Below are 27,614 nucleotides of genomic sequence, written 5' to 3'. Positions count from 1 at the left end.
TCCAAAATGACTCTCCTTTCAGGAAAGATTAAGAACAGAATACAGCGTCACCACCAAAAACGGTATTCCTATTATCATAAGTTAGTATACGTATGTATGCCACTACACGTCATTGGCAGAAAGATGTCCACCTTAATGACACCAAATATAACCAGCAAGTTATATCAGCACTCTACACAGGGCTGCCACTCTTGCCTTATGTAGCTCCATCTTAATTCAAAAACATCTATACGAAATTCCCCAGTTTTCCAGAAAATAAAAACATTTTAGTTTTGCAAATCACTTTTTGATAATTGTGTTTTTCTTGAAGCTCAGATCTGGACTATCCAATGCATAAGTCATTTGGATGTTCCAGAAAACGTTTTATGGGTGCTCCTGTTCAAGATGACCAATCCAGAAATAGTGTGCAATAGCCCAAGTACTGACTTCTTAAATATCTAAGATATGTTTCTAGATCTATCCTGTTCCTTGACTTTGATAAAACATTCAAAGTGTGGCAATTAAAGGCCCTGACACCTTCCCTAGTGGCTTTTAAATTTGCACCTAACTATAAATACAATATATGCTGGGAAATGGTTTGTCTGTTTGTGTTCTATGTGTTTGGGTGACTGTCAGGATATCATCACCAAACTCAGCATAGGGATTTCCGAGGCATGGGTCATATGGACTTCAATGTCATATGGACGCCAGGCACCATGTTGAATCAATATTGTGGAGTGAAATGTCACTTTGGCATGACTTCACCTGTTTTCCGGCATAGGTTCAGCTGCCAAATTTGACATGAACTGAGATGGGGAGTGCCAGGTGCCATTCTGAATCAAGATGGTAGACCGAACATTAACTGTGTGTAACTTTACCTCATTTCTGACATTACTACTACTACTACTACTACTACTACTACTTACTGAATTTGTATACTGCCCTTCATCACGAAATCTCAGGGAGGTTCACAGAATAAAATACAAGATAAAAACACATTACTTGACAGGTCAAAATTCACAAATTATATTATCCCTTTAAAAATCACAACTCTGAGGCTTTTAAGAATACCCTGGCAGCACTGGGCACTCAGTCCTCGCTAGTATTCAATATTTGTCAAAACTTTTCTAATTGTACAATCATTCTGTACCGTACCAGCTCTCATGAGTCAAATCCTACTTTTCTAGATCTAAGACACAACAAATGAAACTTCCCTGCCAGATTCTCTCTCCTTCCTTGTACACTATGCTTGAAACATCCAGAAGTCACTAGTGTAAACAACTGTATTATGTAGGCTTCTCAAAATTCAGATATTATATGTTTAAGCAGACTCCCTCCAGGTCTGCCTGCTTAAACTTGCACGCTCTAAAAAGCCAAGTGTAAGTCACTGTCAAGCACTTATGTAAAACCTTCTATTATGGAAAGCCAGCTGAATTCACATTTTGTTTTCTTCTGAAATCTGCTGACTGACCCCCAATGACACCACCTGTTACAGAATATCTGGACCACAGCCTTGCTAGCTGAAAACCGGGTCAACTACACAGAGTTCTGGTCCTAAAGTTGTCTAGTAGGAAAAAAATTATTATTTTTGAGAGACTGTGATGATCATTGTGTCGTAGTTTTATGCATTGCGTTGAAGTGAGTAAGGTCTGTAAACTCCTTCCAAAATGTCATCTTTGGAAAGAAGTCCTAAATCAGGAATGGCTTCTTATGCTGTTTGCTCATAGTTTCTCAGTTCATTTATTCACAATTTTCCTTCACGTTGTTCAGAGGATAGCTATCGCTACGGAAAATTACGCAAGTTATATTGTTTGGTGGTAAAACTCCTGGAGTCAGCTTTCCCCTCCTGCCGCGCTGAACAATATACCTTATTCTGAGAAATCATATCTCAATAAAAAAAGGTGCCACAATACAACAATTACTCGGTCAGAAACTTGTTAAATGATCCATATCAGCGCTGCAACTGCTGACAACTAAGGTCTACATCTTCCATAACAGAGTTTGTTTTGAGACATAGTTTGGTGGCTTGGATTTATTCTCAAAAGTAGTTAGTTCTTAAGGCTTGTTCAGATTATTACCTGGCTCTCCACGATGAGAAGTGTGCATCTCGTTTTATGCTCCCTCCATGGGGGTGGGAAGAAAGTAACACATTCAAACAAACACAGGATGCCTGTATTTAAACAAAACACAGAACCTTCCAGCTGACCTGTAACTTTCTTTCCAGAATGAGTCAGAGAAGGGATTATAAAGGACCACTGAGATCCACTCTCAATTTTACCTCCAAGCAAAATACTGGGGGTCAGTATCTGAACGTGCCTTTAACATCCTAGCCACAATGTGGTGAAAACTGAAAATCATCATTGCCCTTAACGCATACTGAGAAATTCATAATCTATTTATACATGCTAATCTTCTTAATACCAATGTCAAGAGTGAAGAGAAAACACCCTTTGAATCACTTGTGGGAATTACAGCACTTAACAATAGAGTTTAAGGATCTGTTATGTCAATTTTAATGTTGTTGTTTTTTCCCCCTAAGTTGCAAAGAAGCTTTACCAGCCGGGGAAAAGAGCAAATACACCAATTCCTGAGCGGTCTGAAAGTTAAAAAGAAAAAGTGAGCAACAAAATTATTTTTAAAAAAATAAACTGCAAACATGCTGGTGTAAACTCTGCTTAAAGGGTAAGAGATGCAAATGATTGAAATGTCACATTCATCAACCCATTGTACTAAGAAAAGCTGGTATGTCTGTAAATCCCTGTCAAGCATTTAATACAATCTTTGGTCCAAGGAATTAGAAGTGTCCCTTCCACACTTACAGAGCTCCACTTCTTCTCTTTCCTCCAGCAAAAAAATTGGCAGAGTTACTGGTATTTCAGTGTGTCTTTCCTCCTCCCAAAGTAGCCTTGGGTTCTGCTTTACTGGGCTGAGGTATTGTTCTCTGTGCCACAGTTAGCACTGCCGCACTTACAGCATATCAAAGAGAAAGAAGGGAATTGGCAGAGGCATATTGGCTACTCTTTCATAATATAGCACCCTGTGCAAGGCCAAAATTTGGCGCCCACCCCCCAAATGCATCTTCTTAATTATGGATCTTTTTGATTTTGAACCCCCCTGGGCTCAGCACCCTGAGTGGGAGAACCACTACCCTCCTGGCCCTAAATCAGTGCTGTCAAGTATCCCGTTTTCCCCAGGATTCTCCCTTATTTCAAGCAGTTTCCCGCTGCTCTCCCTTATTTTTTATTTCCCTTAAATATCCCGTTTTTAATGGAAGCAGCTCCTCCTCTGCTGGCCAGGGACTGGGTGGGAAGACCTCGCCTGCTTAGAGAGAAAAGCCTCAGCCCTCAAAGCAAGGTGGAGCCGTTTCCCGTGCTTACAGGGGAGTGTATTCCTCCCCCTGCATCAGCCCCTATCCGTTGCCGCCAAGCCCCTCAGCCGGCCAATAGGGTTAGCTGGCGGGCGGAGCCTGGCTGCCTTTGAGCAGCTGCTGCTTCCTATCCTGTTTTGATGGGATAAGACAAGAAGACGATGGGGCTCCATCGCGCGGAGCACATGGCTGCCCTCCTCTTTGCTCTGCTCCAAGCCCGAGCCCGCTTGGAGTTTACATTGCGGCTCCGCCCACCACTGACATGTGACTGTCCTCAGGATAGGTGAGACTGCTGATCCCTTATTTTCAAATCCAAAACTTGACAGCTATGCCCTAAATCAGCTGTTTCTGTATCAGCTGCTAAGCAGTTGGAGGTGGGGAGATTTAACCCCTGCAGCTCAGTTGTTTGGGAAGAAGCTGAGCAATGGCAAAGGGGGAACACACACACACACACACACACACAGGAGTGAGTTTCAGTGGGTGTGGAATGCTTTAGGTTACATGCTTTTCTGTCCCTCCCTCTCTCTCTCTCTCTCTCTCACCCCACTGCTTGGTTGGGGAAGGCAGAAGAGATTCTGATTTGCATTTCCAGCAAGCTAAGGGGAATCTGTCAGAGCAGTTCTGGACATGTTAATTGTTCTGTCCGCACCAATAGCCCTAATAATGCAAAAGGGGAAGAAAAAAAACACCCGTATTTCCCCAAGTATGTCTGCTTATGCTGAGTCATTTGAAATGCTGCAGCCCTCCCCCCCCCACAACATCCCTCCATCTCACCCACAAAATTTTGCACAGCCCTAACCAGCATTCCTATATTTAGCAGTTTCCTTTCCAACAGCTGGTGCCTTAGCAAAACACTCTTCCCCCGTTGCTCCGCTTTGCTTGCAAACTTACTAGGGATATTTCTGGCATTTCTACTTTTTGAACAATTACGTTTCCAAAATATCTTGCAGACTTCCTTGTCTGCAGCAGAAGTTGCAGGAAGCTAGCAAGGAGAATAGAGGTTGAAGCACCCAAGTTTAGCAACAGAGGCAAGGAAGCCAGGGGCAGTAATCACACCATCTCTTACAAACCCCAGCTTTCCAAAAGGAACAAGCTCAGCAGCATAAATTAAAAGCAAAAGCAAAAAGCAAATTGTGACCAAAATGATCGGGGAAGTTGACGCAACCAAGGAAAATTGAAATGTTTGGGGGCTTTTTTGCTGAGAAAAAAAAAGGACGAGTAAGGAAAGGCATAACGGATTTATTTAACATTATGCATGTTGTGAAGGAAGCTGATAAAAAAGTACCATTCGATGTATGGTAGGATATTGAAGACAGATTAAAAAAAGAAGTCCTTTCTTTACACACAGCACGTAGTTAAAGTGTAGAATTTGCTTCCAATAAGATGAAGTTTAGATGGTTTTAAAAGGGAATCAATATAAATTCATGGAGAATGAGGCTATTGAAGTGCTACCTTCAGGATCAGAGGTAATATTTCACTGAACACAAGTTGCTGGGAGACCACAAAGGGAGAGAGGGCCATTGCCCTAATGTGCTGCTTGAGGACTTTCCATAGCCAATTGATTGTGAACTCTGAGAGCAGGATGAAGAACTAGTCCAATCCAGCAGAGCTTTTCTCACATCCTTTTTTTTTTCTAAAAAAGAACCCTATCTGCACTTTTATTCCCAACATCTAAGTAGCTGACAGCAGCATTTCTTAATTAGAACGTTGACTACAAGTTCCACTTATTCTTAGCCACATGGCAAACTTTCCATAGAGCTTACACTTGCACAGATCAAGTAACGAGATTCTTAACTACGAATTTGAATGCCAAAATACTATGATGATACAATGTACAGCATGAAAGAAAACATGGGCAGGCCCAGTGATAACAACTGCATCACTGCGGATGAAGCCCCATTAAGCAAAGAAAAGTAAATGACAATCTGTACTGTATGATGTAACATTCTCTTTAGCTACTGTCATACTACTCAAAGGCAAAGTTTTGTACTTAATACAGCCTTGTATGATCACCTTGCATTGTTTTCATAACACTGGTTGTTATGAAAAAGGCTTTAAACACTGATTAGCATCTAAAGACATTCCCAGATAGGGCAGTCAAACAAGCGTATTGATTTACTAACTTTTTCACAGCAAGGACAGCCTGTTGTAGAAATCGGAGCAATAGCTTAAGCATATTTAGCAGACAATGAAAAGACTAACCCATGTGTTGGCAGCAGCTGTCAAATTCTGAATTGTTTGTCGACCAAGATTTTCCAGGGCTTAGTTGAAACTGAAATAGATTACTAAAGCTAGTCATGTATTTGTCAGCTATATTTCATGTAGCTTCCATTCATGAAACCATCCATTGGTAGGTGTCACGGAGCACAGAATTATACAAGACAGTCTGGCAGATGGCTCCAAAACTTTACCAGCCTACTGGGCTATTATATATCTAGACAGAAAAGGGATGTTTGAGGGGTGGATCTTAGCAAGTGGCTCACTTGAAAGAATTGTTATTTGGTTCATCTGGGCTCCAATCAGATTATACACAATCCTAGTTTGGAGCAAACATAACTGAAAAATTTAGCGTCACTCACAGTATTCCATGACACTTTCTGAGAGAGATAAACACACAGCACCATCTTAGGTATGTCTACTCAGAAGTAAGTTCCACTAAGTTAAGCAGGACTTACAGGGCAAGCTGAACCATGTCTACTCAGAAGACCTACAGAATTCAATGGAGCCTACTCACGGGTAAATGGATTAGTATTGCAGCCTTACTCCTAGGTAAATGCATTTGGCTTGCAGTACGGCACTCCTGGTCAATTTGACATCATGACTGCAAGTGCCTACATAAATATTAGAGGCATCCCCACGTTATTGTGAAATAATGACCCCCTAAAAAAAAAGACTTACGAAGCAATCCAGAAGTGTTAAACTCATTTTTATCCCAGCGGTTAGGGACAGGGTGGGTCACTTTAACAGCTGCAATAGTATTAGTCACATTAATGGTGTTCTATCCTCCCTGGGCCACAAAGTTAAGTAAGTGCCTTATATTTCTTAGTCTCTGGGACTAAATACAGCAGTACATCTTCCACATTCCTTAGTCTGCTGATTTTAAAGCATTTGTTGTTGTTTAGTCATTTAGTCGTGTCCGACTCTTTGTGAGCCCATGGACCATGTAGAGGAAATGCGGAAGACCATTGTAATTTCGAGGAGTTAGGTGACATGTCTCTTTCCCTTTAACATCCCCGGTTTAAGATCTGCTGAGTTATGATAGTATAATTTGTGTTTCACAAACCTGTGTCCAGATTTCTGGGTCTCCTGTGTTCCAAGTGCTGATTGGACACCCAGTTGCAGTGAGTGGAAGACTCTCAGCTGTTCCACATTAGTCGCACCCGGAGTCCTGGGCTGACCATGAGTAATGCCTGTTAACCAGGTGCACTCAATTACATCAAAGTTGGCTATAAAAGCTGTAGGCTGAAGGAGCTCAATGAGCTTCTTCACAGATTGAGGTACCCAATGCTGTGAGACTGATGGCCAGGGTCTATCTCACTGCTCTACCTGGGGCTCCGGGCAGCGGAAGGGGAGATTGTGTGTAACTCCTGTCTGGTATGTTTTGATTTGTGTTTTATATACCTGCTGTTTGTTTGTTGACCTTACGCAAATAAAGCATTCCTTTTTCTTCACTCACCGGTGTGCTTATTGGATCCAGATCCAGAAAGAACCCTGCCCTTGGCAGAACAGACCAGAGCACGCCAGGCACTCCTGTCTTCCACTGCCTCCTGCAGTTTGGTCAGACTCATGTTGGTAGCTTCGAGAACACTGTCCAACCATCTCATCCTCTGTCATCCCCTTTTCCTTGTGCCCTCCATCTTTCCCAATATCGGGGTCTTTTCCAGGGAGTCTTCTCTTCTCATGAGGTGGCCAAAGTACTGGAGCCTCAGCGTCAGGACCTGTCCTTCTAGTGAGCACTCAGGGCCGATTTCTTTGAGAATGGATAGGTTTGATCTTCTTGCAGTCCATGGGACTCTCGAGTCTCCTCCGGCACCATAATTCAAAAGCATCAATTCTTCATTGATCAGCCTTCTTTATGGTCCAGCTCTCACTTCCATACATCACTACTGGGAAAACCATGGCTTTAACTATACGGACCTTTGTCGGCAAGGTGATGTCTCTGCTTTTTAAGATGCTGTCTAGGTTTGTCATTGCTTTTCTCCCAAGAAGCAGGCGTCTTCTAATTTCGTGACTGCTGTCACCATCTGCAGTGATCATGGAGCCCAAGAAAGTAAAATCTCTCACTGCCTCCATTTCATCCCCTTCTATTTGCCAGGAGGTGATGGGACCAGTGGCCATGACCTTAGTTTTTTGATGTTGAGCTTCAGACCATATTTTGCACTCTCCTCTTTCACCCTCATTAAAAGGTTCTTTAATTCCTCCTCACTTTCAGCCATCAAGGTTGTGTCATCAACATATCTGAGGTTGTTGATCGTTCTTCCGGCAATCTTAATTCCGGCTTGGGATTCATCCAGTCCAGCCTTTCACATGATGAATTCTCCATGTAAGTTAAATAAGCAGGGAGACAATATACAGCTTTGTCGTACTCCTTTCCCAATTTTGAACCAATCAGTTATTCCATATCCAGTTCTAACTGTAGCTTCTTGTCCCACATAGAGATTTCTCAGGAGACAGATGAGGTGATCAGGCACCCCCATTTCTTTAAGAACTTGCCATAGTTTGCTGTGGTCGACACAGTCAAATGCTTTTGTGTAGTCAATGAAGCAGAAGTAGATGTTTTTCTGGAACTCTCTAGCTTTCCCCATAATCCAGCGCATGTTTGCAATTTGGTCTCTGGTTCCTCTGCCCCTTCGAAATCCAGCTTGCACTTCTGGGAGTTCTCGGTCCACATACTGCTTAAGCCTGCCTTGTAGAATTTTAAGCATAACCTTGCTAGCGTGTGAAAGGAGTGCAATTTTCCAGTAGTTTGAGCATTCTTTGGCACTGCCCTTATTTGGGATTGGGATGTAGACTGATCTTCTCCAATCCGCTGGCCACTGCTGAGTTTTCCAAACTTGCTGGCCTATTGAGGGTAGCACCTTAACAGCATCATCTATTAAAATTTTAAATAGTTCAGCTGGAATATCATCACTTCCACTGGCCTTGTTATTAGCAGTGCATTTAGTAAGCCTTAAAAAAAACTAAAGTAAGTTTGCTCTCCCAACTCCACTTGAGCATGGTCTCTTAACTTAAAAAAATAAAGCTCTTTAGAATGGATGCGGGTGGGAACCCTCATTTTTCCATCCTAAAAAACCAATGACTTTATATGCAATGCATATTAACAGTGTGGTGTGTTGTAGACTTGAATGTGTGAGAGTTTGAATCCACTTAGTTTCACATCCCACTGGGTGGCCTTATCTGAGTCTCACCCAGACAGATGTTGCAAACCATTTAATGCCTGACGTTCCAGGCACACAAGCAGAATATTACTACATTATGCTGGCCTGCCTAGCTATACTCCCATCATAATCTATAGGTGGAGTGAGGAGGACAATGGGCAGGACTTGTGTGTGTGTACACACTAACCAAGCTACCAGGCAATACCATTTCTCCATATTGGCTTAAATGACTCCAGCTGCTGCTGTTTTCACCCCAGTGCTGTTGCAGTTGCTTAATATATCAGGAGTAGTACAGAGCAGACATGTAGCCCAATTCCTCCTGTGTCTTACATGAGGCTTTGAAACCTGTAACCCACCAAGCTAGTGAATCACTACAGTCAACATATGCCAGCCTCCTAAGGTCACAAAAGCATTATTATTATTATTATGTCTGCTCATGTAATATTGCAAGAAGTTGGAGTAACTTATACCAATCAAGCATATATTTTATAGCCAGCTGGCTTATTTAACAACATTCGCCCAGAGAAACAGCAACATGACATTATCTCCCTTGCCTGTCCCATATCCAATTGGAGTGCTAAGGTGCAATCATTCACTCCTATCCATAATTTAAGGAGATTCAAACACCTTTCCTTCAACTACAAAAAAATAATAATAATCACATTAATATATAAAACGATATAATTAAAACGGATACCAGGTACAGAACTAAAAACTGGCCAACTGTTGAACAGGGTACCTGACCAGGAGTACGTAGAGACCAGGGCTATGCTTCCTCAAATTTAACTTGGTGCTATATCTTGAAACCTGGTGGACACAATTGATACAGGCTTAATTTCCCATCTAACAGATTTCAGTAATACATGGGAGAGCACAGATTTCTAATGCTCACAGTTAACTATCAATTTTTCCACTTTATCTAAATGTGTTAAGACTTTCCTGGTTCACAATGGGAGTTCTCATCTGCCTCTCTTTGGCAGCCCATCTTAACATTGTTTTGGAAGATGTCTACAAGTCTGACAGAGAAGGAAGTGGTACGTTAATCCACGTTGAGCAAATTTGTATCGATCATGTATTTTGAACAGTAGATCTATTTCTTAATGTGGAGCTAAGTCAGCATACATAATGCTTGAACTAGAAGTTCCGTTTAATATTTAATCAACTGCTGTGATATTAACTATGCTGCCACCAATTAAACGCAACAACAACTGTAGGATGAGTCGCTTACATTTAACGTATTTGTACAATTGATTAAAACAGGCTTAAGCTTGTCGGAACAGGAACACAGACCGTGTTCTAGTCAAAGATTTATTAATAGCACAACATAAAACTCTGTAGGGGTTCTGAGACTCAAACAGAGTCTCAGACACACACACACAAATACATGTGTGATTCCCATTTTCATATGTTTTCCCCCACGGCACACAGATTTCCCTGGCTCACAGAACAGACTAAAGAAGCCTACAAGCACAGAGGCTGTGTGTGCTCATTGCAGCCAATGTGTCCATTTTTGAATGTGGTCTTCAAGTGCACAGTGACAAACAAACCCAAACCCTTGAAATACATGCCCTGAAATTACCGGTGCCAGCAGGACCATGTCAGGATAGGCTTGGCTTTGCCAGGGACACATTTACACCTCCAGTGAAAGGACTCCCAAGACCTATATTCTTTTCCTCTTACATTGCCCTCTCCCAATGCAGCAGATAGCTGTATATTGTAGTTGTAGCTGCTGATCTCTGTGCCTTTTCTGCTCAGTAATGTGGGTGCAATCAGCATGCAACACTGTGCTCAGCTACTAGCGATAGAACTTCCCAGGACTGTGGAACTAGCTACCAGTGTAAATTGTGGTTTCTGCAGCTATTCCAATGATGTAGACTCTGCTGCTGGCTGAACAGCCCTGTTACTACATTATGCCAGCATCAGAACTGAGTAGCAGCTGCCAAGAGTACAAAGACCATAGAGTTAGTCTTATTACTTATGTAATACTTAATGCTATAAATATGTTCGAGAGTGCTTTATATATCTATAATTTAGTTATCAATGGCCTCCTCTATTAGCAGTTGGCAATTTGCCTCACAATGGTGGAAACATGCAAATCCATTAGAGTCTGAATGGAACATTCACGAAGCATTATTTGTTGCGACCCAACCTCTGCCACATTCCCTCTCTCTTCAGCAAATATCAGATAAGTAGAAGTGTTAAAGAGCAAATACTATATACCAAAAAATAAACCAGTTTATTGAAACAGATATTTTCAATGGCTGATGTTTTACAATGTGTCTTTTAAGAGAGTACCATAACAAAGCAAGTGCTTGATTCGTGGAACAATAATACCCAGTGTGATTTCACAGCACACAAAACAAGAGCAAGTAAGCAGTGTTTGACAACGGAGATCGAGGGGTCTGAAGTTCTTTATATGTCAGACTAACTCCCATCAGTCCCTATCAGCATAGCCAACAGAGAGATGGATTTGCAATCCAAGAATGTCTGGAAGACTGCAGATTCCACACCCCTGTTTCAGAGTTATGGAAAATCTATGCATTTGAGTAAACATCTTTCATTTACCAAACTTTTTTTTTTTTAAAGAGGTACCATTTTGGGGATTGGAATGTTGTGTCTGCTTCACGTTATGTGTTTTCATGTTGCGTCCCAAGGCAACCCAGAAGTACCGGAATGGGTTACTTCCAGGTTTTGCCGCTTGCGCATGTGCAGAAGTGTTAAACTGCACCACGCCCATGCGCAGACACGGCACTTCGGCTTGCATCAGTTCCGTGTTACAGACAGGCCTCCGGAATGGATCTCGTCCGTAACATGAGGTTCCGCTGTACTGCTGTTTGACAGCCTTCATTTCATCAAGGATCACCCAGCTGCTGCTACCGCTGAGCCATAGACGGAACTACAGCTACAAAGATCAGCCAAGATTCTGTTCTTTGGGGGACCAATTGCACTGGGCAATAAAAGTCAGTATGAAGGGTGAGCATTTAATTACACCCTTCTGCTTCCTCCCCTCCTTTTCAAGTTTTTATAGAGCTGGAAAAAATGACAATTGCCTGAAAGGATGAGCACACAAACTTTTTTGCCAAGGCACCAACATTGCTCACCAATAAACAGCATGTTACTCTGCAAAAATCTGGTGCCATTCAATTGTTTTGGACTATAATTCCCATTAGCTCCAGCCAGTGTGAACGGCATGGGCCATATATGCCTGCAGCTTCACCTCATGCATACTGCAGAGCTCAGAAGGGGGAAACTTTGGTGATTGAAGCTGGATAATACTATGCACTAAAAGAGAGCATTCTGTACAAACAGCGTAATACAAACATTAAGAGAACAGTGTGAACTCCAAACCACTTCAAGTGTACTGTCAGACACGAGTCCCCAACAGCACCTCCCTACATCTGTGGACAGGAGGACCAAGGTATCTCCCATGTTTTCCTCTCTCTTCAGTGTATGAAATCTGCACTGCCGCCTTCACTAAACTGCAGTGGTGGAACAATCCTTTCTCACTGGGATGGATAGCTCTGCTGAGACCGAGTCATGAGTTCGAGCCCCACACTGGGCAAAGGATTCCTCCGTTGCAGGGGGTTGGACTTGATGAACCTCGCGGTCCCTTCCAACTCTACAATTCTATGATTCTAAAAGCTAGTACCAATGTCTCCCACAGAGATGGTGCAGAAGGGGAGGGGAGGGGAAGCTGATGGACATGAAACTTCACAAGCAGGTAATGTGCACACACTCTATTCCAGTGTTTTTCAACCTTTTTTGGGCAAAGGCACACTTGTTTCATGAAAAAAATCACGAGGCACACCACCATTAGAAAATGTTAAAAAATTTAACTCTGTGCCTATATTGACTATATATAAAGTAATTTTTCAATTTTTCCTACGGCACACCAGGCAACATCTCGCGGCACACTAGTGTGCCGCGGAACAGTGGTTGAAAAACACTGCTCTATTCCAACCACTGCTACTGCTGGCCACATACTTACAATTACAGAATCAAAGCCTGGAAACATGGAACTGAACAGACACAGAGTTTCATTACACACTAAAGCAGGAGGGATAAAGTCTCTACACCGCCACCAATGGCCACATTCTCCCAGGGGAAAGTGGTTGGAGGCTGCTTACCTCAAAGTGGGTGAAGCCGAAGCTAGCATCCCATTCTCACACACAGAAACTTGGTTCCCCTTTAGCCGACACACAGCTCAGAAATACTAGGGAGACCGTTAGAGGAAGAGAACCGTGTCCTTGCCCCCCGGTCAGCTTCTTTGCTGTGCAATGCTGAAACGGGTATCGCTGCGCAGCATGGAAATGCAAGAAGGCCCCTCTAACCCACTGTTCACCTCCAGTTAAGCTGATCCATGCCATGACAAAGTTATCAAAGGGACTTGCATAGCCTGGATAGCTCAGCTGGCTAGAGCATGGTGCTGATAACAAACAAGGTTGCAGGTTCGATCCCAGTATTGGACAACTGTATATTCCTGCATTGCAGGGGATGGGGTGGGACGGGACTAGATGATCCTCAGGGTCCCTTTCCAACATTACAATTCTATGATCCCATGGACCAGAACAGCCACCTGGGTGCCCAACCTCCATCAAGCTGCTTTGTATCTGCAGGAAATACTCTGTTGCTGTTGCTGCCAGTTTAAGCATTTATAATTTTACTTGATGAACTGGCTTTAATCCCGTAAACCATTCTGTGATTTTTAATGGTGCATAAATAAATAAATAAATAAATAAATAAATAAATAAATAAATTAGTAGCCATTACAGCCACCACCTACGCCCCTCCTTTTCTCACTCACATACACTACACTAATTTCCCCCTCTTCCAGATACAACTTTTTGCAATGCAATGAAAACCGCTCAGGTGGGTTGCCTGGCATTCAGAACTGGCTTTTTCAGAGCATACAAAGAGCTTGGGTGATCATGGTGGGGGAAGAGTTTGAAAGGCTTCAGTGCACATCCAGAACACTTTGTGTGGCCCTTTGGATCCCAGCCAACATTCACAAATCCCGCTGTCAGAATGTATTATTTGTGTTCCCGCTATGCCAAGGTTTCAAGCTTAATTTGATATTAGCCTCCCTCATTCTTTCACCCCCAGCTGTGATGGAATAACTGCACTTCAGTGGTCTCAAATACGCCAGATATTTTGACAAGTAGGTTCTTATCAGAAATCTTTTAATTCTTAAGAAGCAGGGGGTTGTTAAGTGTAGGCAATCTAACTTTTAAAAAAAGCAAAAAAATTAAAGTTACGTGGTTTTAGTGAAGCAAAAGTGGGGACAGATGGTATTATTTTGAAAAATAATACCATGTCCACTTTGCAAATAGTTCTGGGAACTACTGAGCTAGATAAATTATAATTGAAGGGTTTTTTACTTCAGCAGATAAGTTAGAATAATTTGGTTGAAAACCACTGGAATATCCCTGTCAATCTGGAAGATTTAACTAATGGAGAAAAACAAAAACCCTCAGGATCCATGATTCACGTTCCCTGGAAACACATGTCCATGGACTCAGACTACTGCTGGAAAAATATTGACTAACAGGGTGAAGTAAAGCAAAATTCAGTTGGAACAGCAAATGGCCTAGTACAGGGGTGTCAAACTCAAATTCATTGGGGGCCACATCAGCAGTTTGGTCACCCTCAAAGGGCCGGTTGTATCTGTAGGACTATGTGTCCACTCTTTATTATCATAAATTATTGTCACTGCATTCAATTATTACTGTTTTTTGTAATAATGTAAGTAATAACTAGCACTGAAAGCAGAAACATAGAATAATGGCAAGTAGATATTCAAATGTACAATTATTGTACAATTTATTGAAAAATGATTTTATTGAAAAAAAGCTTGCGGAGAAGAGGCGCCACAATCCGTTTCGCGCAAGGCAGGAATCGGATCCAGTTTCTCCCTTTCCTCCCCCCTTTTTTTTTTTTTTTAAAAAAAAGAAGTGCTCCACGAAAGCTTGCATTTCTTTGAAATAAAAACGAGCGTGTCGGGGGAGCAGTGTATAAATAACAACAATAAAAGAAACGAAACCCCGAAAGCTTGGCCTCCGAAACAGGCGCGAAGATGAGGCCGCGTCGTGTCAACTGGGGGGGGGGGGGAAGAGAAGAAGGAAAAAAAACCCAGGAAGAAGAGGAAGAAGTGGCCGCGTCGGCAGAGTCTCCTGCGACATGAGCTGCCCGCCCACCGCTCCTCCCGGCCGCATCTCGGGGCTTCCTTCCTCTCGCCCGCCGAGAGCAGGCCCAGGCTGGGGCGGACCCCTCGGTGCCACCAGGCAGACCTCATGCCGCACCAAAATGGCTGCTTCCCCCTCAGCCGCTGCCGCATCCCACCACGGAGAAGGCCCCCATGCCCCTCACGGGTTGCCGCCGCCTTTCTCCCCACCCACAGGTGACCCTCTCTCCCCCACCGGCACCGCCATTTTATTCACCGACCGAGCTCGCCGCCGCCTCCTCCGCCAGGCCTTCAACGCCAGGCCCCGTCACCTGCTCCGCCCCCTCCTCCCAGCGCCGCTCTCACTCCCACACACACACCCCCGCCGCCGGCCTCTCGAAGGCCGCGGCTCTCGCGAGAGCTCCGCCAAGCCGCCCTCAGCCAATCACCTCCGAAAGGTCGCGCGGATCATAGAGACAAGGAAGAAAGGGGGTCGGCACTCAGGGAAGGGACGGTCTATAGAGAAGGGGAGTCCTAGATTGGCCTAAAAATCGCTACCGGCTGAAGCTGTTAAAAAAAAAAGCGAGAATAAAAGGTGAAGGCTGGCGGCCGGCGGCGGCTACACGGGCCACATGACGAGGTCTGGCGGGCCGGATTAGGCCCCCGGGCCTTGTGTTTGACACCTGTGGCCTAGTAAGTTGCTTCCCCCTTCCCCCCATTACATTTTCATGCCTCAACAAACGCTGCCATTCTAGAGTAAGGTAGCTTTACAGTTAGCCAACTCACCTGTGGGAAATAACAACTCCTTCCAGGCAAGTAACTCACCTAACCTGTCACTCAAGCTGCCTCTACGGTATGAGCAGGAAAACTGGTAACATTTCTGTTGGCTTTCTGTTATCTATCCACAACACTGAAGCTAAGGGAGTCAGTTCCATTATGGAACTTGCAGAGAAAAAGCCCTTATCTAAAGAATCAGTTCAAGTCTGAAATCATCCACATGAAATAAATAAATAAGAAACACGGTTGAAAAGGTAAGGCACTCACTCAAGAGCACACACACACACACACACACACTTGTATCATAGTCCAGAGTCATAACGTTTTGCAATACCCGAGAAATCTATCTGCCACAACCACATTCCATTACAGCTTCCTACTCTTAAGCACAAGAGAGCATTCCAAGAGAAATTAATAGATAGAGTTACAGTCGCTGCATTTTTCTTTTCCAAACACACTGGGGGGGGGGGGGCTAGTAAAATGTAAGTTAAGCTACAAGTCAAGGATGAATTCCTTAGGGGTCTCTTCAGGACCCATCATGGAGGCAATTTATTTATTTACAAAGGATACTGGGTCACCTTAAGCCTAGGTCAAGATCCCTGCAAGATCCCTTGTTACATGAACCCTGTGCTTTGTAATTAAGCAAATGATTGAGAATTAGCTCAGGGGCTTAACACATTTGTAGTATATAAATGCACATGTCTGTTCAAAAGTAAACCCCACTGATTTCACTGTACTTACTCCCAAGCAGTGTTAGAAATTTGCCAGGTGCGTTTTGCGACTGGCACGGGTCCAATTGCAACCAGAGATGGAGATATCCGGATGCGAGGTTGGGGACTGGCATCTTCTTCTGGCTGGTTCCTCCATCTATCTTAAGCAGGGCTGCAGAGCAGCTTATTTACTGCAGGTAGATTCCCAGCTTTTTCTCCAAGGAGTACATGGTTTGACCACACCCCACCCCAGTTAATCCCTATAGCACCCCTGTGAGGTAGGTTCAGAGGCTGTGACTGTACCAGGGTCACCCTGTCAGCTTCACGACTAAGTGGGGATTTGAACCCTGACCTCCCGGGTCCTAGTCCGACACTCTAACCATTGCACCACACTGGTTTCCTAGAGTTATTCTGCTATGAGGCAGCTATATAAATTAAGTAAGTAAGTAAGTAAATAAATCAGGGTGAAAGCAAAATGTCACTCAGAGAAGGTTCTGAAATATTTTCCTTGAAGCCTGAATTGGTTTTATTCTGTATCATTCTATTTGATGTTCCAATGTGTTGCAGTTAGCTGAAGCCCTGTGCAAGAACTTTTGCCCCCTCTCCTCCCCACACTTGCCCCCCCCCCTCATTGGTTGGGGGGAGCCAGGAGAACCCCCAGAGCACTATGCAGGGAGTGGAGAAGTGGGATCATCGTGTCTAGCAAGATGAAATGCTTGCACAGGTGGAAAGTTCACATTGGCAAATGTTGAATTCCTCTCAAAATAAGGTAGTCAAATTGAGGTACTGAATATACACCATTTGTTGGTGCAAAAAAAGCAAAAATAAAAACACTGTCGGGGGGGGGAGGAAGCAAGTGTGTACAACACACCAGAGATTAAGCCATTTCAGGGAGTGCATATAATATGTGGGGGCACACATCTCAAAAGAAGCCCTGAAGCCATTTTCCTCCACTATAAAGCAAAAGAAACAGATTTATAGCTTTCCAAAGGTCAGCTGTGAAGTGTATAATTATCATTTTTGGTACATACCAGACTCCAAATCTGTATTAAAAGATACAAAAATATCTAAGTATTATGAGCACACAGTGTAAATCCTTATACATGAAACACTTGTTTTATAAGTAGTGGCACAAAGTACAGCTAGAAGAACAAATTCATAAAGTGCTTATATATTTTTTAGATATGCAATAGCATATACGATTAGAAATACAGATACAAATTGAAATTTATCAGTTGTCATTGAAATCACATCCTAAACAGTTATATTTAAAGACAAGCCAGGTTGAAAACTCGTCTGCCACCACAATCCATGACATGTCTTCCTTTAGCATCAATGTATCAAAAACCTACAATCCTTCAAATGTCTAATTCATCATTATTTGTGCAAACAGGAGCTAATCCTAATTTTCAGGTGCACAGCAGATTTTTTTCTTGCTCATCTCCCATAAAAGTGTTGGAGCAGCAGAAGAGCCCCACGTTGGGCAAAAGAGAGCCCCATGTTGCAGGGGCTTGGACTAGATGACCCCCCGTGGTCCCCTCCAACTCCACAATTCTACAATTTTCATAGCAAGACTTGAGAAAAGCTATTACTTTTACATACTAGTTCTCTTCCTTACTCTGCAGAGGTCCTTTAGAGCTCCGATGCTGCCCCCAGATACACATGCTTATCCCCATCAAAAATCAATGAGACACACCTGCTCATGCAACTGTCTTCAAGGCTAAAGACTAAATGTTGCCATGATATAAATTAGATCAAAGATGACGTGCTTTGCCAGAAACCTCAATCTTTTGCCAGCGCACAAGGGATCAGTGGGTGGAAGGTTTTTACTACAACTCCACTGTGCTAGAACATGGAAGGAGCAGGCTAGGAACCCGGGGATATTCCCGGTTCCAAAATTGTCACTTGAGGCACAAGTATTTCCAGCTATGGTTGCTTCCAGCTAAGGCCAGTACTCCATACTCTAGTACAGCCTTTCTCAACCTTGGATCCTCCAGATGTTTTTGGCCTACAACTCCCATCATCCCTGACCACTGGTCCTGCTACCTAGGGATGATGGGAGTTGTAGGCCAAAAACATCTGGAGGACCCAAGGTTGATAAAGGCTGCTCAAGTAGTTTCCAGAGACTGGATTACTGCAATGTGCTATACATGGAGCTGCCCTTGAAGGAAACTCAAAAACTTTGATTGGTTCAAGATGCAGTGGCTAGATTACTGGGTGGTGTTGCTTTTTAGAACTCATGAAACACTTGTTCTAAAGCAGTTGTGTTGGTCGCAGCTCATTTCTGAGCCCAATTCAAGATGCTCACGTTAAGGTGTGTAAAACTTTAAACGACATAGGCCCCAAATTTCTGAAAGGCTGCCTTTCTTACAGACCCTCTCCTGTGTTAAGATCAGCAATGGGGGGGGGGGTCCACTTGGTAGTTTTACTGCCCCCAGAAGTTCAACCCAGGAAAGGACATTCTCTGCAACAGTCCTTAAGTTGTGGAACTCCCTCCCCAAAAAGATGCATCGCTTTAGAGCTTTCAGCAAATGTTGAATATGTGCCACTCCACCCAGACATTTGACACCTGAGCTGTGTGCATTTGGCACCCTATTCTTGGTACTGCAATCCATTTTAACTGTTTTTAACAATTTGCCTCTTTTTCAAAGCTGGATTTTAAATTGCTGCAACCTGCCCAAGAACCTGGCTGAAGAAAGGGCAGGTAATGAAGTAATACTAATAATCTGTCCATTCTCACCTGCTTTTGCTACTGGTCCAAGGCAGTATGGTTACTGTAGCAACCTAACAGTTAATTTCCAAGGAAAACGTAGGTATTTCCCCAGGACACACAGTCGTACCTTGGTTTGCGAACGCCTTGCAAGTCGAACATTTTGGCTCCTAAACGCCACAAACCCGGAAGTGGTTTGCGAACATTCTTTGGAACCCGAAAATCTGGCGCAGCTTCCAATTGGCTGCAGGAGCTTCCTGCAGCCAATCGGAAGCCGTGTCTTGGTTTCTGAATGTTCCAAAACATTCCCTTCCAAGTCGAACGGACTTCCAGAACGGATTCCATTCGACTTCCAAGGTACCACCATACACAAAAGCAGCAGTGGCACTGGCAGCAGGAGAAATCTGCATTCGGCGGGTGATATTACAGATGATAAATTCACCTCGCAGATTCCATACTGCTTTCTATTATAAAGGCTTCATTTACCCTGGCTTCTGGCACTTGGGTTATATATTTTCAGGACCCACCCTATTTTTTGTGATTGCATTTTAAATTGTAAGTTTTAAAACTGTTTCTAATGATGCATTTTAAATTGTTGTGACCTACCCTGGGACCATAACAGGTGAAGAGTAGGTGATAAATAAAAATAATACAAGCGTAAATATACGTCCATTTCTACTGGCTGTGCAGAAGTATGCTTTGTTGTATTTGCATAAATATTTTTTATCTGGTTCCAATTTATACTGCATATGCCAGAATAGTAGTGCTTCTTATGATTGTCTTCCAAAGCAAATACTCTATTCCGAATTTAAAAATGGAAAGCATAATGCTGGTGGTCAACAAAAGAGGTTTAAAGACTGTCTCAAGGCAAATCTAAAAAAATGTAGTATAAACACTGACAACTAGGAAACACTGGCCTGCGAACACTCCAGTTGGAGCACAGCCTTTACCAAAGGTGTCATGGGCTTTGAAGACACTCGAACTCAGGACACAAGGAAGAAACGTGCTAAGAGGAAGGCACGCTTGGCAAATCCACATCGTGATCAACTCCCGTCCGGAAACCAATTTCCCCACTGTGGAATGGCGTGTGGATCCAGAATTGGCCTCCACAGTCACGGACTCATTGTTAAAACAGTGTTTATGGAAGACAATCTTACTTGGCTACGAGTGATCGCCAAAGAAGAAGCAGCTACTTGCAATACTGCCCAAAAGCAATATATATTGACAGAGAAATGGCACATTTTTCCCTTCCGAAGCTGTTACGACTCAGGAGGCATAGAGCAAGACAGGACAAGGTTTTAGAAAGGAACATATCAGCAGATCATCTACACAGGTCAAGAGGGTCTGACAACCTGAAACAAATGGCACCAAGTCAGCAGGAGGAATGGTAAGCATTGTTTTTTTTGGCAATTTAAAAGACATAGGCTTAGGTTTATTTCATACAGAAAGTCAACAAATAAAAGTAGGCCTAATTTTAAGAATAAACCAAGTGTTTTAGAATGCACTGAAAGTTCAGGTTTTTCATTTGTATCTTCAAAGGATTTTCCAGGTCAGCTTTAAATCCAGAAAAACAAGAAAACGAGAAAATGAGAAGAAAACCTGAAAAATCTGGTAAATGACATATTAAAGAACAAAAGCGTACATGTTTTGCACTGTTTCTTCTGAATAAAGCCTGCCACTATGTACTATACTGCAGTCAGGTACACACGAAGACACAAAGTAAAAAAGATGAAGAACTTTTACCTAGGGCTACTTCAAGTAGCATATTTTGGCAGAATCCAATCAATCAGACTGTAATTAATCAGAAGCAACTCCTATTGAGTTCATTGCAGCTAACTCCCACAGGGTTAGGATTGCAGATTTGCTTGCCATATTCTAAATGCTTAGCCTGATTCCTTTACCTATCCCTCAAAAAGAGGGGTTATGAACAGACACATTTAAATCTTTATTGATGCTGCCTGCATACACATAAAATATTTATTTTCAAACCAACAGGTTTGAAAACACTATAGCCTGACATGACACCAACAGGCTATAAAATGTTAAGAAGCTTACTCTTCGGAAACACGAATTCCATCTGTAGCTAATGTAGTTTTGTGAACAAATGCATGTACAGTCGTACCTTGGATCCCAAACGCCTTGTGACCTGAACGTTTTGGCTCCCAAATACCGCAAACCCAGAAGTGAGTGTTCCGGTTTGTGAACGTTCTTTGCAACCTGAACATCCAACACAGCTTCCCATTGGCTGTAAGAGCTTCCTGGAGCCAATCGGAAGCCGCGCCTTGGTTTCTGAACGTTTTGGAAGTCGAACAGACTTCCAGAATGGATTCCATTCGACTTCCGAGGTATAACTGTACAGTATTTCTGTGTCTGTATTTTGCTAACAGTGTGTATAAACACTTGATATACTACTAAATTTTGTAAAAATGCTTATTGGAATATAATGCACATGGTGACGGGAAAATCTCTGTAGTCTACTGAAGCCAACATCAAAGTACCACTTAAGCTAGAGCCAAGCATAAGGCACTGTATGACAGGGCTTGCTGAGAGCTCATACACACAACAAAAACATATTTTTAATAGGTCTGTCATTTTTATTAATCAAAGACTCTTTATGCACCAGCCACTATATGGTTCAGAATTGGGCCTCAAAATTATTTCTCCAACCTCAAAAGTTCACCATGACCCTCCTTCCAGAGGGAGCACTCATCTGTACAACAGACCAGTGGCAGCTAGTGCCTTAGGCACCATGTCATGTTGCTGGCTCCATGGAGCTGTTTTTACCTTGGCTTTCCTACCCTTGTTGCAATCAGCAAGCTCTAAGTAATGAGATTTTCAAGAAAGGAAACTGCGCGCTCCTGAACAGCAAAATGAACCGCTTGCCTGCCTGCTTCTGGACCCACCCAAGGATTTGTCAGAAAGCACTGTAGTACTATGCACAAAATTTTCTGCACCAAGGAGCAGCGTCTTAGAATGTTAATATATGGGTTTCCCAGTGACTCAGACTTGCCTGCCTGACCTGCATCAACAATAAGACTGCAATTCCTCTGACTTTAGCCCTAGAGTTCGAATGAACGCAAATAAAGGCTGGATCTGCAACTTGTCTTGCAAACGGAGCTTGCAGCGCCCTCAAGCAAAGCCCCTCGTCTCGTTTTCGACGCCCCAGCACATCACTTTCTCGTCGTAAACCCTTCCCTAGTGGCCCAGTATTGTCTGAAACTCTTCAAGCAGGATCCAAGGCGCAGCTGACTCACACCAAAGGGAAGCAATGAAACCTGAAAGTCATTTTCACCTTTATTTTCTTAAGCGGGGGGGGAGAGGGAGGGGAGGGGTTCGCTACATACACAAACTGCGTGCACAGCCACCGGCTTATCTCACCAAGCCGTGCATTCAATGTGCCACTGCTGGCTTGAGTCCGAACACCTTTCCTTTGTTTAAGAAAGAAGACAGAGAAAGAGAAGGGGGTGGGGGACCCTGCATGGCAAGGAAATCAGAGCAACCCACGCACCGCCCATGGAGGAGGGAGGGAGGGCGCTGATGCGGGGGTCTCACCCGCCTTTCACCGCTCCCAGGGTCCTGAAATGAGGGGCACCTCGCTTTCTACGCCACCAGGGGAGATTGGGGTGGAAGAGGAATAAGGGGGTCGCCTCCACCAGGAAAATTACAAATGAGGATTTGTGTGTGTCCCCCTTCCCCAGCCCTCTGCTCGTCTATCCAGGGGATATTCCCCAACCCGCCCCCCCCCAAAAAACCACTCGCCTCCCCTCAGTAGCCATTAGCCCCCCCCCCCCTCGGGCGCTTCCCCACAACACTTCCTCCAACAAAGGCGCCCCGACCACCCGCGCGCATCCCGAAGGGAGCCTCCCCAAAGGAGCGCCCCCCCAAAAGAAGCCGGCCTCCCTCTTTTTTCTTCCCTCGGAGCGTGGACCCGACCCCCCCCCCCAACCACCAGACACAATGAAAGGGCAGACGACTCACCCACAGCTCCGTGCCCCAGCTCATGGCGACTCCGCAGGCGGCGCAAAGCTCCGCCGCCGCTGGCGCTCCTTTGTGGCGCTTCTCGTCAGGGCGCTTCTGCGGCTTCGGCTGTTGTTGCTGCTGCAGCCGGAGAAGGCGCGACCCCCCGCCGCCCCTTGTTTGTTTCCCCCGCGTCGCCCCCTCGAAAGAAGCACCGGGAGGGAAGCTAGTGGCAATCTTGCTTTGGGCGCCTGGGAGACGGGCGGAGAGGTGGCAGCAGCGGCAGCCGAAGGTTCAATCTCCAGCTCCGCCTTGCTTGGGGATAGGAATTGAGAGAGGAGGAGGAGGAGGAGGAGGAAGGCGGGCAGCCGCGATGGAGGCTGGGAGAGGGGCGGGCTCGGCCACCGCCACCGCCACCGCCGCTCCTCAGGGAGGCCCTGGGACAAGACGCGAGCCGAGGCGGCGGCTCCGTCGGGGTGGCTTGGGCGGCACGCTTCCTGTTCCCGCCCGAGAGACGCGCCCTCCGCGCGCAAAGCAGCGCCGGGAGGAGGCGCGGCAGTCGAAGGTAAGAGGAGGAGGAGGAGGCGGCGGCAGCTGGGTCGCTTCAGGTTGCAGGTGAGCGCAGACGAGGCGCGGATTGCTCTCCTCCTGAGGAATTTAGTGCGCCAAGCAGCGCAGGTGGCAGGCTCTTTTGCAGCAAGGCCGACTGCTTGCACCCCTCTCCAAAATAATAATAAAGACTAGCTTCGATTTTCAAAAGGAATATCTTTGTATGAATTCCTTTAAAAGCGATAAAATTATTCGAAATATAAAATGGACTATTGTCAGAAATTTATAAGAGGCAACAAAAAATAATCTGTATGAAACACACTCTCCAACATTACTCCGTTGAAAATTGGGATGTCCTATCCCGTAGTAGTAATAATAATACTGTACTAATATTTATAACCACCCATCCAACTGGGTTGCCCCAACCACTCTGGGTGGCTTCCAACACATATAAAAACATAATAAAACATTAAACATTAAGAACACTTCTTTACAAAGGGCTGCCTCCAGATGTCTTCTAAAAGTTGTATACCGGTAGTTACTTATCTCCTTGGCTCGGGGGTCGCATAACTCTATACTGTCCAACATTTCTCCAATTAAAATAGGGACATCCTAAGGAAAAGCAGGAGGGGCGCGGGTGGCGCTGTGGGTTAAACCACAGAGCCTAGGGCTTGCTGATCAGGTCGGCACTTCGAATCCCCGCGATGGGGTGAGCTCCCGTTGCTCGGTCCCAGCTCCTCCCCACCTAGCAGTTTGAAAGCACGTCAAAGTGCAAGTAGATAAATAGGTACCGCTCTGGCGGGAAGGTACCGGTAAATGGCGTTTCCGTGTGCTGCTCTGGTTTGCCAGAAGCGGCTTTGTCATGCTGGCCACATGACCCGGAAGCTGTACGCCGGCTCCCTCGGCCAGTAACGCGAGATGAGTGCCGCAAACCCAGAGTCGGACATGACTGGACCTAATGGTCAGGGGTCCCTTTACCTTTACCTTTAAGGAAAAGCAGGACATTCCAGGATCAAATTAGAAACTGGGATGGCTTCTGTAAATCCAGAACTGCCCCTGGAAAATAGGGCCACTTGGAGGATCTGCATAACTGTATCCCTCAAAAGTTAGTAATGAGCCCTTCTGAGGTCTGTGCCCAAGGCCGATGCCAAGTTAGCCTAATGATGGTACTGGCTGTGACATCCAGGTTCTAGCACACAGACCGTTTCCTGCCCTGCTGCTTCCCTAGTTAGGTGCTTTGGGGTTCTTGTTTTTAATTAAAGGGGGCATTCTAAACATTGAGTGGTAAAATCCACGCTACGACCACCTTAAACTCGGCCACCTTGTTTTATCTGAGCACAGTCAGGGACTGTGATAATGCCTCAAGGTGAAGGCAGGCAGCCTTTTTCAACCAAGCCCATGGACGAATTTCAGAACAGGAAGTACAGGTTCTAGCCATTCTTGGAGGGTAATGCATCTGTTGGTTTTTTTTTTTAAAAAAGACAGAAGCTAGTAATCTTCCATTTCAGAAAGAAAAGTCACTCTGCACATGCTTAGAAGCACTCGGTCTGGAATTGTTTCCAGCAAAAGTCCTCAAGCTCAAGGAGGAAGGAGATGGCCTGGAAGTTTTTGCAGCTGCTGGAGCAAAGCGAAGAAACAAAAGTGTTGGCTGCTAATTGTTGTTTTGTGTGTGGAAGTCACACTAGGTAAAGGTAAAGGGACCCCTGACCATCAGGTCCAGTCGTGTCCGACTCTGGGGTTGCGGCGCTCATCTCGCTCTATAGGCCAAGGGAGCCGGTGTTTGTCTGCAGACAGCTTCCGGGTCATGTGGCCAGCATGACAAAGCCACTTCTGGCGAACCAGAGCAGCGCACGGAAACACCATTTACCTTCCCGCTGGAGCGGTTCCTATTTATCTACTTGCACTTTGACATGCTTTCGAACTGCTAGGTGGGCAGGAGCTGGGACCGAGCAACAGGAGCTCACCCCATGGCAGGGATTCGAACCGCCGACCTTCTGATCAGCAAGCCCTAGACTCTGTGGTTTAACCCACAGCGCCACCTGGGTCCCTGGAAGTCACACTACCTCCAATGAAATATAAAATTCAGTGCATTTCTTAAGCAGGGTCCCTGTTCAAAGTGGCTTCTCATCTAATAGCCGTAATACCAGGGATGAAGTCCCACTTTGGAAAAAGCTCCATTATTGTATACCTTATAAACCACCTCACAAATTACTATAGTTTGCTTTTGATGGCAGTGAAACATTTTTATTCTAGCAATAACTGTTTGAGATAAAGTAGACCCTCCTGCCTTCCCCTGTTCAACATTTGTACTTGTGAATGAGGAAAGATTGTAGACAGAGTGCACACATTTTGGTATGCACTCATTATACTTCCAGGTCTGACCAGTTCTTCTGTTCCAAGGAATGAACAGAATAGGAAACGGTTTCTTTATGCTACTCCCTACACATCTGCACCATTTTAGTAATGTCAAATGCAGCCCATCTTCCTTTTGCCCAATGGGGGGAACATGAGCAGTCAGTTGTGTGACCCTGCAGTCGCATTTCTAGTGGTCACTTGGACCACTGATTGAATGCATGGAATGACTTGGTGGTTCATGAGTACTAGAGTGTTAAACAATATACAGTAACTGTCCGTGTGAATGTAACCTCATTCTGCAAACCTCAAAACATTCAGTTCCACAGAAGTCAGATTCAAGGTGCTCCAGGACTAGATACTGTATAGTAATGAGTGAATAAAAGGCCCCTCCAGATGTGATGCGTTCTTGATACAATAATAGCACATTAGTGGTGGATTTATTCTGCTTTATTAGTTGTTCTGTGATGCTTCCCCAATTTGACGTTTTCACTGTCTGAAAAGACTATTGTGCAATGAAGCAGGACAACACCCCTACAGCACATTTGCAGTATGAAAAGTTACAGGATTTCAGCATTAAAAGTTACAGGATATGCACTGACTGGAAGTGAAGCAGTATGATAACTTGAAAACTTTGCATTTGCACAACCATTCTGTGCAATGGTTAGTCGTAAGAAATAGCAACTGAGTGATGCAAGGTCTCCAATGAACTTCATGGCTGCATGGGGATTTGAACCTGTTGCCCACACCCGCCAAGTTTTAAAGATTGGTCTTGAGGGTGGTATTGGTCATTCATTTTTATGGCCTGTGTTCTCAATTTTATTTCTGGTTTAGGCAAGTTATCTGAAATAATTTTTTGTAGATTTATAAGGATTTTTATACCCTTTCTGGACACTCTTAAATCTTGTCACAAACTCTTATCCCCAAATGCTCAGTTTATCTAAATGTGGTACACGCTAGGGGAATTGTAACATCTAATACAAAAGTAGATAAAAACAAATCAAAACTGGCATTGTATGATCCATACAGGCACAGTTAGCACCCCTAGATTTTTTTGCTTTTAACCACAGGAAACACAAAGCATGAATAACAGAAATAATGGTTTTAACTGTTATTAGAAATTCTTTGCATTACACTTCTTCAAGAGGAAAAAAAATCAAAATACTTAGTATGGATTGTCTCATACAGGTGAGTTAATGGGCACTTCCATTTTCTTAAAACAAAAAAGGAACAGTGCAGCAGTGAGATTCTTTAATGAGCAAATTAGAAAATACAGTAATTAGGAGCCATGTGAACAGACTGGTAATTAAGTAGAACGTGCTTAGGTGCTGTATCTTAAAACAGCCATATTAAAACAGCCAATTAGCAATGACCATGCCTCGAATTAACCTCGTTTGTTACGATACTGCCCTGGCATTGACTTAAATGTAGAGGAATTGACCTTCTGAAGAGAAGTGGGACACTTCTAGCCTCCAAAATTTGAGATACCAGAGGGCAATATGAACACTGGAAAGGGTTGGCAAACCATAGGACAATTTTTTAATATATATATATAAAGAAACTCTTTGGGTTGTGCCCAATGTTGGTCCTACTTAGAGTAGACCCATTGAAAATAGCAGACATGACTACCTTAGGTCCATTAAATTCTAAGCTGCAGAGGTAGCACCAGAAATAT

At 44.2% G+C, this 27,614-nt stretch overlaps 1 protein-coding gene across 3 annotated transcripts in view; it reads right to left on the bottom strand.

The window, feature by feature from the left end:
• The window catches only part of FNBP1L (formin binding protein 1 like), a 76,622-nt gene extending 53,306 nt beyond the window's left edge, over positions 1-23,316 (bottom strand). For 2 of the 3 annotated variants that reach the window (XM_033151544.1, XM_033151547.1), the window contains exon 1: positions 23,060-23,211. In XM_033151544.1, the coding sequence (XP_033007435.1) occupies positions 23,060-23,083 (24 nt within the window). In that variant the 5' untranslated portion in view covers positions 23,084-23,211. Of the gene's footprint in view, positions 1-23,059 lie in introns of all 3 variants that reach the window. The other variant, XM_033151546.1, reaches the window with a different exon arrangement.
• Between the last annotated feature and the right edge of the window lie 4,298 nt (positions 23,317-27,614).

Source organism: Lacerta agilis, chromosome 6 (assembly GCF_009819535.1).
Source record: "Lacerta agilis isolate rLacAgi1 chromosome 6, rLacAgi1.pri, whole genome shotgun sequence".
In the NCBI taxonomy this organism is placed as follows: domain Eukaryota; kingdom Metazoa; phylum Chordata; class Lepidosauria; order Squamata; family Lacertidae; genus Lacerta; species Lacerta agilis.
The sequence above is the reverse complement of the archived record's forward strand: the minus strand, read 5'-3'. Positions and strand labels throughout refer to the sequence as shown.